Raw genomic sequence first — 15903 nt, forward strand, 5'->3', positions numbered from 1 at the left:
CAACTGCCTCAAAAAAAAAAAAAATAGAGTATCTAGGAATAAATCAAACCAAGAACACTGAAGAAGGCACAGAAGACGAAGCCCCCGCGCATCCCAAGTCCATGGATAGGCAGAATTAATAGTTGAAATGGCCACGCTACCAAAAGCAATATCCCCGTCAAAATGCCAAATGACGTTCTTCACAGAACTAGAAAAAACAGTCCTGAAATTCATTTCGAAGAACAGAACAGACAAAGCAATTCTAAGCAAAAAAAAAAAAAAAGGCAATGTTGGAAGCATCACCACGCCTGACTTCAAAGGATGTGACAGAGCTACAGTGACCAACACAGCAGCAGGTACTGGAGTGTGCGTGATGGTGCACAGAGACCGCGGTGCAGGTCGAAGACACAGAAACAACCCCTCAGAGGAAGTCACCTGACCCTTGACACAGGTGCCCAAAACGGACCCTGGGGAAAGACAGCCTTTTTAACAAAAGGTGCTGGGAAAACTGGTTTTCCACGTGTAGAAGGCTGAAATCAGATGCATCTCTCTCACCCTGCACAAAATCAACCCAGAATGGATCAAAGGCCTCAGAGTAGACCAGAAGCCATGCAGTTCCTAGAAGAAAACGCAGGGTCAGCACTCCAGCTTTCAGGCCCAGGCAACGACTTTTTCAGTCAGACCCTAACACTCAAGAAATAATGCCACAAGTTAATGCATCAAATTAAAAAGCTTCTGCACAGTGAGGGAAACAACAGGAATATGAAGAGAAGGGGAGCAGGCGGAGGGAGGCAGAGGGGGACGTGCTGGGGAGTGGCTAGACTCCGTTTAATGTTGTGCACCGTGCGGTGTGTAACACGTCTCATCAGCTTCTACGACCCTAATGCACCAATAAAAACTGTGGGGGAAAATGAAAGCAGTAGCATCATTACAGATTCTACTGTTATTGAGAAGATAAGGAAATACTATCAACACAATGCCCATAAATTCAACAACTCAGATGAAATGGACCAACTCCCTGAAACATAGACGCTCAAAACAGTCAAGAACATCACCCAAGAACGATCTCTGTAGCAAAGCATGTAGGTGTGGCCTAGACCCAGGGTATAAAATAAACATCCACTCTGACAAGAGCAGTTTCAAGAACCAGGTGTGCGCGGGAGAAGGCACCCATCTCCCAAAAGGCAAAGCCCAAGCTGCTGGGGGCGGGCACTGCATTCCACATGCAGCCTCAGCCCACGTGGCATGTAGGGACCCCTCCTCAGGGGCAGCCCAGCGGAGCATGAGGCCCCCAGCTGCACACCCTGCAGCCACCTAGTGAGAGGCCAGACACACGCACTCTCTTCCCAGGACCCACATCCCGTCCTCCATGGGAACAGCATCATGCGACACCCAGCTGGGGTGTTCCACGACACACCTAACGGTCCACCTGCTGCCAGAGCAGAGGAATACCAGCGCCCAGGGAGACCCCACACCCCACATGAAGTGGGGCCCAGAAGGTTCCAGGAGGAAACAGGCCCCTGTGAAAGGCACCATCCAACAGAATCAGAGCGGGTACCACAGCTGTGAGATCGCCAGGACCCATATTAAAAAGAGGAGGAGGAACAGGCAAAATTTCAACAATATATTTTATTTAGCCAAATATATACAAAATATTATCACTTCAACATGTGATCCATGTGAATAAAACACGGGAACGTTCACCTTCCTCCTTCATACTAACTACACAGTCTGAGATCTGGAGTGTGTCCCCCACTCCACACTCTTCAGTCCAGAATGGACACATTCCAAGCGCTCCCAGCCCCCGATGGACACAGACCCGGAGACTGGCAGCGGTGACCTCTGAGCATGGCCAGGCCTTGCACCCTGTGGAGCACGCTGCCCCCGGAGGCCCTGTGGGTCCAACACAGGCAAGCACAGCACCTCTGCTCAAGGTGGGCACCTGCAGCATCAGTCTGGACTGTCCAATCCTACAAGCTGCAGCTTGAGAGATGCTGTGCTCGCCATGGACGTAGACAAAGGCTCCATGAGGATGAGCAAAGACTCTCGTAAACATTCAACACGACACACACAGGTACACTCGTGTGTGTCTGTATGTGGACGTGTGTATGTGTACATGCGTGTATACACACATGAATACATATGCCACACTGGGAGGAAAGATTTGCAAAGCAATTATCTGATAGAAGACTTTTGCCCAGACACATAACAGATTGTGGAAACTCAGGAGGAAAACAACCTAATAAATACACAGGCCAAGGCTCCTGACAGAGGCTGCCCATGGTGTTCAACTCCAACACGCTCAGGGCAACGTGAGCTACAGCCACGTAACACCCCCACAGACGAGAACGCCCACCGTGACAAGCACCAGGAGCAACCGAGCCTTGCACTAAGAACTGAGCAGTCCCGCGCCTCCTGCACCTGACCACCATAACCCCAGGGACTGGCACCACACATGCAGCCCAGGGGACCATCCACTCGGCACCTTCACTGCAAGATTAAAACACGGGAACATTCAATGGTCAACAGGCAAAGGGCCAGCCAGCTGTGCTGATCCCGGGGAAGACTCAGGTAAGGAGCAGAACCGGCTCTCCCAGGCAACAGCAGAGAGTGAACCTCAAGACTGACCTGTGGTTAGTGAGAGGCCACACACGGGCACAGACACAGCACTAGTGGAACTCTAGAAAACAGGAGACCAGACGGGCTGCCTGGAGCTGGGATGCCACGGCAGCAAGGGGGGCAGGCATCTCCAGGACGCCTGGGCGACAGATGTGTCCTCACTGAGTCAGGCGCTGGCGTGGGGCAACATGCAGCGGGTGACCTGCCTGGGAGGTAGCCTCCCACACCTTTCCTGGGTCTCCATGTGCACGAGTCCCGTGCTCCTCCTCTGTGCGTGTGTGGCGTGCCTGGACTCGCTTTTTATTCCAGTCATTCCCAGGGCCAGCTGCCACTAGGACACAGACTTTGTCATCAGCAACCAGGATCCCAGTCTGTGTCTGTCTCAACCACTGTACTGCTGCTTCTCACTGTCACCTCTGACACCCTCCCTTCACAGGTCAGTCCTAGAGGATGCTGCTCACGTGTTAGGCGCCCTAGGATTATAAGAGACTGCACTTTCCTAGCAGCCTTAATGTTTTACTTTCACCTTTAAACCATTCAGGCCGTCTGAATTTTTCCTGGGATATGAATTAAAGCTCTTAATGTTTTTCAAATGGTTTGCCCAAAACCATGTACTCCAAAGCACTTGAAGTGGGAACCAAACATCTCACACCTCCGAGGTGGGTCTTCTTCCGACACGGAGCCTCCGTGAGCCTGCACCACGGCACTGCTCCGTCCACTGAGGGCTCTTCTGACTCCTGTCTAGCACCCTTTACATACCACAGTCTCAACACGCTGCACACGGTACAGCCAATTCCCCTTTGTTTTTCTTTTATTCTTTTTCAAAAAGGAAAAGGAAAAAAGCAAAACTCCCAGAAATTCTGAAGCTGAAACAATATCCATAGTCACGAGAAAAGCTGACAGGACAGAACCACACGAGTCGAAGACCCTGACAGTGCCCCGTGGACGGCGTGGCTGGGTCACAGCAAGGGGGTGTGGTCAGGGACAGGCTGACAGTGAGCCGACCCCACGCGCACTCGCCTGTCACACAGCCACCACGAGGCGGGTTCTGCGGGGAAGCTGCACCTTGCAGAAGAGCAGGAGCAAGTCAGCTGGGCCTGGAGGCGCACCACCGCCCGGGCAGGGAGAGGGAGAGCGAGTACAGACAAGAGTACAAGAAGGAAAGGGGCGCAGCGCACCGGGGACACTGGGAAGGCCACAGGGGCATGGATGCGGAAACCACACCAGCACATGCCAGAGCCTGGGAGAGCAGAGCAGAGCAGTCCAAGGCTGCCCGGGCCACCTTACAGCAGGGCACCAGCAACAACACCAGAGCAAGATGGTGACCTCCCTGACAGGACGCTCATCTGGCCAGCTGCCCCTTCTCCCCTCCCGCCAAGCTGAACCCATAGGTCCTGCCGGCTCCAGCAGGGCCAGCCCTGCCAACCATCCACACCTGAGTGCGCTGTCTGATCCAGGGTTCCCTCCAGCCTGCACATCCTCAGCCCCTCTACACGTCCTCCTAATGTCCGTGCGTCCACTGGAGCACATGAATACCACAAGTGAGACCATACTTCCAACAGTGGCAGCCACACCTGAGCTGGACAGGAAAAACAGCAGATTATCATAATCACACTTAAACCAAACTGGAGCAGCCTGGGAGCTAACTGGAGCACAGCAGGCAGGCCCTGAGGACACTCGCCAGGGGCCACTCCACTCTGGGACTGAGCCTCGCACCTCCTGAGTGACAGAGGTGGCTATCGGCTGAGGACTCCTCACCCAGCAGGGAGTGGGGGTCCCTTAGGTTCTGCACTGGAAGTCGCACACAGCCTGGTTTCTTGGTTTCACAAATTAAATAATTCCTATGCTGCATCACGTTAAATCCAATTCAACCCCACCCCAGGCCTGGCAAGGGACCATCTCTTCACAGACTACTAAGAGATAAGCAGTGCGTCTGAAAGATGGTTGCCTTTAATTCTCTAAGTTTTCATTTATGCAACATAAAAAAGGCGGATTTATGTGACCTGATATGACATTTTTACAAAAACAGTTCCCCCCAACATCTGGTCAGTGGTATATAAATATTTACAATGAAAAAATAGGCAAGGGAAAAGGAAACCTTCATTATCCAAGTCGATTTCTTTCCAATGCTTGTCAGGATTCTGAAAATAAAATTCTTACTTTGGAGTTATTTGTATCTACACACTGCTTCAGCTGACAGTTTTGAGCAATCTGGCTGCACTGTTTGAGGTCTCTGTTCTATATCGTGCCTACTTGTTTCTGTACTGTTTTAGAAGTTATCTAAAATAGTAAACTAAATATAAAAATGTGACTTTGGAAGAAAAAGTCAGAACAGACGTATGTGAAGGCAACGCGTTAAGACACAAACGCTCTCAGGGGTCAGTATGTCACAGCATTAAAACCAAACAAATGCTCTGTGTATTATCTTAGTAGGGACGTCTTTTTTCAGTTTAATTTCATTATGATAACAAAAATTGCCTCTAAAGAGGATGTTAAAAAAATAGCCTTGACATTACCATTTCAATTCATGAATACAGCACTGCCCTTGTGCTAAAAGAAACACAAGTTTCTAAAAAAGTGACAAATATAAAGGACACAGAGAGCTTAGGCAGCCCAAAACACCCCGGCATCTTCTGAGTGGGAAGACAGCGCCAGCTAGCCTCTTCGACCCAGCAACCTCGCACTCAACTGCAGCGCAAAACCCATTCCGCCAGCCACCCTGCCACGAACACAGGGCCCCCTCCCAGCTGCCGGGAGGGCCCAGAATGTGAACTGAATCTCAGCGCTGACCACAGCAACCTGCGCAGCTCCTCCGGAGAAGGCGCCCGTCACATGTGAGAACTGCGCCGCCCTCTGGTGCCCAGAGACACGCGGAGTCTGGGCTCTCTGGCTTTATAATGCTCGTTGAAGTCCAACCTGAAGCTGAGAAACCGGAGACTTTCGTCAGAGCTGGTCGTCAGTAACACCAGGAACTGCTGCACGATGCCCTGGAGAGACAACAGCAGTGGGACACTTGTTTAGAAGCGAACCACCCACCAGCTCCTGACTCCTCCAGGCCCCTAGGCTGGTTCTTCCTTCTGCTAAGAGCCTGCAATGTACCCTCAGCAGGCATCAGGGACCTGGGGCTGGAACCTGGAGCTGGCTCAGCCAATGCCACAGCACCCAGAGCTCAGTTTACAAACACAATTAGCAATGCAAAAACCAACAGACTTTTCCTTTCGGTACTGAAGTTGTACAAAAATAAACAAAATCCTGTAGAAGCACTCGATCCTTCCTGCTCTGAATCTAAACCCGGTGCTGGCTTTTCACTCCCCACGTGAGGCTGCAAGCACGTCCACCACAGAGCTCTGAGGGGACACAGGCTGAAAACATGCAAGCTGACCCGGACAGGGGCCGGAGAGCAGGCTGCACTCGAGGCCATGGCGGGACACGCCATCACCTCTGCCAAGGAGCTTTGTAAAGAGGCCGCAACAGGACACGAGCTGTCCCATAGTCTAATACAAGAAGCCGCCTGCTCAGGGTCACAGGGTCCTCTGCGGTTCCACTGTGACTACACCACCAGCACGAGCTTATCTGTAAGGGGCTGCTCTTCACCTCTGTGGCTTCAGCTGTCTTGGAAGAGCCTTCCACAGGAAAGAGACACAGGCACCTACAGTCTTCTCTGTGGCCACCCCTCTGCCGGGCTGGAGTGGCAGGTGCAGGCACTCAGACCCACACAGGACCCACCTGGGGCACACACACCCTGCAGCGTGCTCAAGTTTCCAGTGTCTGTGTAGGTGACAGGACAGCCACTAGAATGATAAGAGACTGGCTTCCTGTGACAAGCAGCACCTAACACCCAACTGTCTCAGTACGCCGGAGCGGAGAAACGGCCTTTTGCTGTCAAGGAATTTGAATGGTAATGATTTACCAAGATTAAGACTGCAATTTCAACAAAATCGGGATTAGACTAATTAAGATGACTCTTTAAGATCTATATCAACTCCATCAGGGAAATATGTAACCATAAACTAGACCACTCTCTCTCTGAAACGGGCAATTAGCCCAATTCTTTAGATCATACAGTATTGCTCTGTGGCTACACAACTATCTTATTTTGGCAGCACAGAGCTAGTCACAGGTGTCCACTTTTAGCAAGCAGGCAACCGGCCCGGGTGGAGAAGGGATCTTGAGCCCAGCACCATCCCGCACAGGCACATCTGCTCTGGGCCGGGACAGCTCCTCCACGGGCCCCGTGGTCTGGTGTGGTGTCTGCAGGCTGGAAACAGGCCTCAGGCCCCAAGTGCCAACCTCCCTGTTGGGCTTCTTGTCGAGGCTGCCCATAGGAGCCCATTCAGACCTGTCTCCCAGTAGGCCCCTGGGCCCCTGGGCCCCTGGGGCTCCATCCTGGCCACCACTCACATCTATACAAACCAGAGCCATTCGGAGGGAACCAGTTCTTTGAAAGCAAGAGAAATTTCTGTCACTTACAGGAAATGCCAACACCCACCTGGTAGAAGTGCGTCAATATTTGCAACTGCGAACACATTTTTGGTACAGAGTCTTGAAATTCTCGGATCCTCCTATTCTCCTCCTCTTCCTCCACTGCCGTCACCCCCCACTGACCCTGAAGAATCAAAATCACCAAATTTAATTTCTTGATAAATACTTGCTTTTAGTACCTACAGTATCACACTATACAGCAGGCAACAACCTATGTGATTCACCCAGGCTGCCCGTCTTTCCCGACTACAGACGCACAGCCTGACATCCTCCTGAAAACACAGGTGAGAGTGGACTCAGGCGGGGCACCGCCATGTCCCTTAGGACAGGCTTAATTCATTCCTGAGATGGAGGCAATTCTACTAGAGACATTTCCACCTACTTCTATTTTTAGAAAGGTGATTTCCAATCAGTGGTGACTTAAATAAATGCCTTTTTCGACCAGCAATGTACAGGCGTTACTGAACTCATCTCTCTTTAGTAACTTACATGGAGGAGTACTCTAGACCCTACACTGAAATATAAACATGCTCCTTTGCTGCAGCAGAAAGCATAAAAAGATACAGAGCTCATACATGGACAGCCTACAGCCTCCTCGTCACATGGAGACGCACACATGTGGCCTCACCCAGTGGGATGGGGACCGGCAGCTGCAGAGCTGCAGGGGTCCCCCAAGAGTGAGGCGATGGGCCAGATGCTCACAGGCCCAGCACACATCACTGCCCACGCATCCCAAAGTGTCTGCTCCAACCTGCCCTCCACCAGCAGTGCCAAGTTCTCACTGGCTCCACCTACCCACAGTGGACACTGTCAATCTTCAAAACGTTGGCCTTTTGTGTGCACATATGAGTACGTAGGAACAAACCCCACCATCGTGCACAGCTACAATGCTCCAGTAAAAAAGGTAGGAAAAAGAAAAGCTCAGGAAACAAAAACAAGGTCAGCCATTCTGCCTGGTGCAGTACAGATGACTGGGGTTTAGTCTCGAGTTACTGGTGGTTAACACGGATACTTCTCATCAATTGAAGGCACATGGTTCCTGGGGTCGTCGCATGGACTTGCAGCTGCGCTCACGCATTCTGGATGAGCTGACACCTGTGTGGATGCAAACAGCTTCTCCAGCTGAGCTGGCGGTATGTGCTGATGTTACGTGCCAATGACAGATGTTACTAACTGGGATGTAAGATCAACTTAACTTCTTTTATAATTACCCAATTGAAAGGTCTCCTACCCTCACGGTCACGATGATACTTTATGCCCTCTGAAGCTCTAGTACCTCACCTCTGCACTTGGGTGTAAAACCCTGCCCTGGCTCCTGTGTGTGCGTGCACAGAAAGGTCAAGGAGCTCCCTAACGCTGCCGACTGATGCCCCTGCCTGCTCTTCTCAGTGCCACCTCTGGACACATGGGGCCATTTCTGGATGATTCTGCTCCACTGATCTTTCCTCCAGCCAGTATCATTCTTTTAATTACCATAACTTCATTGTAAGTCTTGAGTATAAACTCGTCCATCCATAACCATGGGGGACAGTGCCAGGAGCCCTAGTGGACACCAAAATCCACAGATGCTCGAGTCCTTATCAAGAGGGCAGTGCTCACACAGGACACGCACACACCTCACCGCACTCTGAACTGTCTCTAGACACTTACAGCACCTGACACCATGTACGTGCTAAGCACACAGCGGTCACACTGCGTTGTCTCAGGGATATGACAAGGAAAGAAGGCTGTAGTGTTGAGTACCGGTGCAATTTTTTTCTCCCAAACATTTCCGACCTGCAGAAGGCTGAGTCTGTAGATGCGGGGACAGCTGTGTGAGTGTCCTCAATTACTCATGCCGATCCCTGTTCAGCTGACTCTTCCCTAAGTCTTATTTCCACATATATCTTGGAATTAGTTAATCAATATCATCATAAAGACAAGGCAAAGCCACAGTCCTGGGGTCAGAAAAGGCACTGGGCCACCTGTGTCCAATTCTCCACTGCGTAGGCCGCTCCCTACTGGGCCCTTTGCTGCCTCTTAAGGTGCCACACAGCAGAAGGCACGGTGCCTCTTCCTGGCACTCTAAGGCCCGGGCCACGGGCTCCCTGCTACAACCACTCGGCTGTCGAGGGTCACTATCTCAGCACAGGGACAGCCACAGGGGCCGGCACACCTCAGCTGGCCTGCTATCTGTGATGTGTCTATGGGGCTTCCACAGACTGCAGCATCTCAGAATCCTTTAAAGGCATTTCGTGGAGGACTCCATTGCTGCTGAAGGAAATGAATGGGCTGCTGCAGGCTGACCTTGTTCCCAGCACCCTGACAGAGGCACTTGTCCACTTCAGTGACTCACCTGAAAATCTTCTCAGACTTCTGAGCTCCCAAACCAGCTTCGGCAAAAAGAAGGTAGCTCTCTCCCCGTGTGCTCCTTTCCTCAGCTCAGTGCTGGAGGACCTCAGTGCAACACAGCGACAGCCCTGGACCCGAGGTCTCTGGGAAAGGTCCCCAGGCCTCACCGTCGCACACAGCGTTCTGCTGCAGATCTCCCATGCAGACGCTCTGTCAGGTCTGCTGGGGATCACATGCTCTGTCTCGCTCATTTGTGAATGTGAACCATGATATGTTTATTAGAATGATGAAAGAGCTTTGTACTCTGGGACTGTGCCCAAACGTGGTAGAACCCATTTCCTTTCAAATGTCACAGTTTGATGATACTTTGGGTTCTTACATCCACGTTCACACAGGAAAGGTACTTGCTGCCACTTGGGACTACTGTGGCAAGAAGTTAGCTCATCACTGGACTGAAAACCCCCTAGTATGAAAAGCGTACCTCAGTTTCATGCTGCTTCTTTTTCTCTTCAAACTGTAATCGTCTCTGCAATTCTTCCAGAGCAGCTCTGTATATTGCATCTTGAGCATTCTGAAGCTCAATAATCTGGTCAAACACAGCTCTGAGTTGGTTTAAAAGTACCTAAAAAGATATGACCATTTTTTTTTTTTAATCACAAGAACATTGATGTGCTGCTAAGCTTCCTGAATCTCTAGTGAGACAGAAAGACACTTGGTTTGGATGTGGTCTGTCCCCTCTACAACTCACGCTGAAATCTGGTCCCCAGCCTAGCAGTGCTGCAGGTGGAGGGGCTGTGAGAGGCGCTTGGTCCTGAGGTCCCACAAGGAGAGGACCGTGCTGCTCTGTAGGAACTGGAGGTGTCTTACAGGACTGAGCACCCACTCTCACAGGCCTGAGTTGTCCTGAACCAAGCACACCCCTCGTGTTCTGTCCCTCCCACCCGTGCCCACTTGAGCTGCTCTTGCAGCAGGTTGCAACACAGCACGAGCCCCTCACCAGATGTAAAAGAGATGTGAGCACCACACCACTGGACTTGCAGCCTCCAGAATCATGGGCCAAAACAAACCTCCATTCTTTATAAATCATCCCATTTCAGGTTTTCTATTACAGCAACAGAATATGGACCAAGACAATACTATCAAGTAAGTCATCAGCCCAAACTCTCCAAGTGTTCGTTCACCAAATACCTACTACTGATCAGCACTGCATGAGGTACTGGCAAAACACTACTTCTGCACTTAAAATCATCTACGGTTTGGGCTGGAGCTGTGCTCAATGGTACAGTGCAGGCCTAGCATGTGCGAGGCACTGGGTTCCATTCTCAGGACCACATATAAATAAATAAAGTCCATTTACAGTTTAAAAAAATTTAAAAAAAAAAAACTTCTATGGTTTGAAGATGGCTTGCCCCCCAAAATGCAAGTGTTGGAGACCTGGTCCCCAACCTGTCAGTGTAAAGTTGTGGGGGCCTTTAAGAGAGGCCCAGGCCATTAGAGGGATTGATGTCTCCCGAGACCAGACTCATCGTGGCAGGAGCAGGCTCTTATGAAGCAGGTCAGCTCTCATGTCCCTCTCTTCCACACACACCACTTGTTTTTCCACACACACCACTTGCCCTTGCAGTTCCTGCCAGGAACTGAAGTTGCATGTGGCCCTCACCAGAAGCCAAGCCCAAGCAGGTGCCATGCTCTCAGACTTCCAGAACCCAAAGCTAAATGAACTCTCTTCTTTAAAGTCACCCCCTCAGGTATTTTGTCATAGCAACTAAGTACTATTCTGATGAATTATCAAGCTCTCCATGCAAATTCTCTCAAATTCTCACACCAATCCAACAGAAGCATTAGACCTAGTGATGGTAAATACCTTTTTAAAACATGCTTGCACATGTGCACACAATATGGCTTTTGATTACTTTCAAGTAGCACCAACAACCGTGTGCCAGTCACTATGATGAACATTCCACATTAGATCACATAACTTCACTCTTGCACATCTGCTGAAGAGAACCAGTATGCCATTTAAACCGGGAGAGCGCCACAGTCGAGCAACGCAGTGGAAGTCCAGCCCTGGCCTGTCCCTGGCAAAGCCGTTCATCTGTCTGACTGTGGCCACCTGGCCTGCTAATAGTGCTCGTGACTGAGGCACACGGCAGCAAGGCCTCCCGCGGCACTGCATGCTCTCCAGCCACAGCCACATAGCGGGCCATGTGCTGAGGGTGTTCCCAACACCCTCTAAACAACACACACACCGCCCGACAGCCCAAAACCCGCTACAATCTCAGCCCAACAGAATAGGTCTCGTGATGGTAAAAGGGGTCACAAAGCCAGCAACCCTTTAGAATAACACGCTTTAAATTACTAGGTATATTCCAAGTACTTTAGACTACCTTTGTTGTTACTTGAATTGTTTCTAAGACACTGTTTACAGAAGACTCTTTGAGCTCGGCATGTTTTAGGTATGTGATCAATAGTTGTTTAGTAGTGAAGTTTAGTGTTATCAAAACCCTGTCTTCTCAGCTATGCTTGTCTAATCTAGACACTCGGATGTCCAGGCAAAATGAGAGCTGTAAAGCAGGACGTCCCCACAGCAGGACCTTGAGGTGAGCACAAAGGCTCTGGGAGCAACCCTCGGCTATCTGTGATGGTACCAAAGAGGCCACTTAACCTAAGAAAGACACCGAGGCTTGGGGCCTGTGCAGCTCATCTGCTGCAGGTAAAGCAGCTCTTCCTTGCCCAGGCCCGGGTGAAACCAGACCTCCAGAGAGACCTGCTGCAGGGAACATGCCACCCCAGAACAGGAGCCCCCGGGAGAAGACAGCTTGCAAAAGCTTAAGGCCGTGGGAATGCAGGGCCCTCGTCAGGCAGTCTGTTCACTGCATGAAGCCAGACACTGGCTCAGTGAAGGCCCATGTGAGACCATTGTCCCTGGACTGACAGTGACACGGCTGGGAGGTGGCTCCATAGCACAGCACTCGCCTCCACGTCAAGGGCACTGGTCCACCCAGCACTGCAACAGACAAGAGAGAGAAGCAGCACCCTAACGCAAAGGCTCCTGCTTCCTTTGCATACTGTCTGGGACTTGGGCACACGCCACTGGCCATCTGTTCTCTCGGCGCCTTGTGTGGTCTACCATGTGTTCCCACAGCAGAGCATGGCTCAGGACACGTCTCCTTCTGGACCACACAGGGGTCAGCCTGCCCGCCATGCTCCACCAGCCTCAGGCACATCACAGCATGCTCTTCTTCCACCCACTCTCTTCCTATTCTGTTTTTGTGAGCCTCAAACATCACTGAATTGCTGCCGACGACGTGGCGGGGCCATATGATTCTAAGGTGCTCCGTCTAGCACCTGCTATCCTCCTGGGGCCTGTCAGTCAGCCTTACCCTGGAGCCACTGTCCAGCAGGCAACGGGAGGTAATGGTGTCCAGGAAGGCCTCATGCGCTGCGATGATGTGGTCCAAGTCCTGGGCCTGCTGGACTCGGTTCCAGAGCTCGTCCCAGGAGCATTCCAGCACCTGCAAATGACAAATTCAGGCTTTTGGATATGCCAGGTTCTTCCTGTTGCAGGAGTCTGCATTACTAATTCAGACTACAGTCAGCAGGACGGTCAGCATACCTCGAATGTGATGTAATACTGCATTTGATGAATGAAGTGCACCATCTCCGAGGCCAGAATGTGACACTGATGCAGCACCCCAGAGAGCTCTGCAGAGAAGACAGTGTGATCACAAGGGGCATCGAGGACAGCCAGCCAATGGTTTTAACAAGGCCCTAGCTTTAGCAACCAACCCTATAGCAGGAAACCACCTCCCATCGTCCATTTCTGAGCTCGGAAAACGCAACAGGACGGGGCGCCTGCTCGAGTAGTGCATCTCTCCTCCAGACAGAAGGGCCTGGTGGGAAGGGCACCAGATAGACCACACACAGCTGGCTTTATAAAAATGCAGTGCCATGACTAAGCACAGCTCTAGTTCACAGCTTCTTCACAGCAGCCTGTCTGCTATGCACAGAGTACTAACTACTCCCCAGCTATTTGGAGACAAAAAAGGAACTTCTTTAAGGACTGGGGGACCGTGTCACCTGCAAGGAAGATGGCCTCTGAAGGTGTCACGGTGCAGCAGACCTCTGTGCTTCCTGTGAAACTGAAGACACTGTCACAAGGCTGAAAGGTCACCATGGAGTAAAGCTCTCTGCTTGCACTTTTAACTTCCTGCTCAAAATCATGCCAGAACATTGTCACACTAATGCATGTGAAACTGAGCCAGATGGGGCCACCAGCAGAATGGCTGAGAGGACAGCTGCATGGGCAAGCTGCACACACCTCTGCTGCCTCTCCGCAGGCCCTCACTTAGCTGCCAGACGCAGATCTGTCACGCAGGCAGCTGTGCAAGAACTCAGAGCTGCTCCTCCTTCAGAGAGCAGAGCAGGAGCAGAACAGACACGATGCGGTAACAGCGGCCACACGCACGCCAGAACCGCTCCCTCTGTCACGCAAGGTGAGGATGCAAGGGGGCCCTAGTCCAGTTTGTGTCCCCTTAAGAAGACAGAGAGACACCGGGAGAGACGATGTCCGTGTGACGGCAGAGGCAGAGACTGCCAACATCCCCCAGTGCAAAGGTCAGGAGGGCATCCCGACAGCCTCTGAGCAGCTGGCCTGCCTGCACCTTCCTTCTGCGCTTCTGCCTCCAGATCTGCGACCCAGTTTGTGATACCTGATCCAGCAGCTCCAGGACACAAACGCACAGGGGACCGCGATGTGGGATGGCGCCTCCCAGGGAGGCACTACTGCCAAAGGAAAGGAGCCCCTTTCTGCAGGCCAAGGTTAGGGCCCTGAGGGTCTTCTGGAGCCCTGCTTTATCAGCACCATGTGGTCAGGGGAGGAAAGAGGGAGAAGTGACAGAAGTTTCATAAAATACGAACTCTTCAACAAATGACAAGCATCGTACATAAACTGCACGAATGCCATGCAAACAGACTACAGCACCAAGTCCTACAACCTGATCCTCACGCCTCGCTGAGGGAGACACAGGGGCGTAGGCTGCCAGAGCAGGGTGGCCAGGGAGGAGGTCTGGGCAGGGCCAGAACAAAGGAGCACAAGAGGGTCTTCTGATGAGGCCAACTTTCTGCCTGAGGAAAGTGCTCGCAGACATAGGCGGGGTCCCAACCAGACAGACACTTCTGTACCTGCACTCCTAAGCAGGGAGACGGATAGAAAAACTAAAACAGACACGTGGACAGAGAGGCACCAATCAATAATAGTGAGGAGAGCATGGACAGGGAGGAGATAAGGAAAGGAAAGAGACCATAAAAAGAACTGGCCAAAACTCCCCACTAGACTCCCAATTCTTTGCTAAACAGAGACAACCAACCCAGCATCCCCAGACAGTAACAGTGAGTGCAGCCTGAGATGAGCCAGCCACGTGCTTGGAAAATGGCAAGAGAAAATGCAGAAGCAGATGTCACTCAGCTCTAGGAATCTGGGCCTCAGGAGCTGGACTCTACAACACTGGAGGGCCAGGTGGCCCGAGAGCAGAGCCGAGGAATCCTGACGCAGACGTGGCACACGAGCACTCCTCTTGTGAGAGAGAGGTGCGAACCCCTGAATGCACAGAGGAGGCTTAAAAAGCCAGACTTCAAAGACGAGCAGAATCTACACTCAGGGAGATGGGAGACCTGCATCCGGAGGGACACGATTAACAACACACTGCAACCTTTCTGGGGCTCAGACTCACAGAAGCACTGACACGCTGACCCTCAGGCCACATGTGTGGGAGGTAGGAACCTGACCAGTGGCCTGTCCAGTAGGTCTCTGCATGCACATGCCAGCCTGTCTCATTCCACAAGAACCCTGCGCTCTAGGGCTCACGGCGCATCCTCTCCAGAGCTGGGACGTGTCTGTGAAACACAGCCAAGATCCTCTTACAGAACTCCACAGGTGCCTCAGTGCTCCTGCCACAGCCCAGACAGCTGAACACGGCGAGCTGGCTTCCACCAGCAGAGCAGTCTCACCTCTGCACACACCACAGTCCCTGCCAGCATCCCACCTGCTTCTCTTCATCAGTGAGCCATCCACACCAGACATCCTCCCGCTGCTCGGATGGACGTCCACAGACGCGGGAAACACACGTCCAAGGCCCAGGTGCAGTTTCCAGCCCAGCTGAAAGCCCCAAGCAGAGACTGTGCTGATTTTCACTAAGAAATAAGCTCCATTCCAGCTCAACTTAGTTCTCAACTTGTAAAGGCAGAGAAACGTGCTCTGAGTGGTGTTCAGCTACATCATGGGTTAGTAAGCTTCTAAGGGAAAGAGCCACCATCTGCAACTCCAGGTTTGGTTTCAGCCAAGCCTCATCACCTTGAGTTACTGGTCTGTGATGTGTGTCCACAGCCTGGTGGTCAACTGTGTCCATTCAAACACTCCACGTGTCCAGGATACACAGTTCTCTGGTGCCCAAGTCACGTGAAATAGTTCAGGTGCTATTTGTAAAGGGTTTC

The 15903-nt window shown here is 51.7% G+C and overlaps 1 protein-coding gene across 2 annotated transcripts in view; it reads right to left on the bottom strand.

Annotated features, from left to right (window-relative positions):
- Nucleotides 1-1593: 1593 nt before the first annotated feature.
- Tubgcp3 (tubulin gamma complex component 3) overlaps nt 1594-15903 on the bottom strand; it is a 72778-nt gene continuing 58468 nt past the window's right edge. For both annotated transcript variants that reach the window (XM_027938789.2, XM_027938788.2), the window contains exons 18-22: nt 13028-13116; nt 12795-12926; nt 9893-10033; nt 7088-7204; nt 1594-5585 (exon numbers count right to left, since the gene is read on the bottom strand). In XM_027938789.2, the coding sequence (XP_027794590.2) occupies nt 5427-5585; nt 7088-7204; nt 9893-10033; nt 12795-12926; nt 13028-13116 (638 nt within the window). In that variant the 3' untranslated portion in view covers nt 1594-5426. The remainder of the gene's footprint in view (nt 5586-7087; nt 7205-9892; nt 10034-12794; nt 12927-13027; nt 13117-15903) is intronic.

The sequence above is a fragment of the Marmota flaviventris genome, chromosome 4 (assembly GCF_047511675.1).
Source record: "Marmota flaviventris isolate mMarFla1 chromosome 4, mMarFla1.hap1, whole genome shotgun sequence".
Classification (NCBI taxonomy): Eukaryota; Metazoa; Chordata; class Mammalia; order Rodentia; family Sciuridae; genus Marmota; species Marmota flaviventris.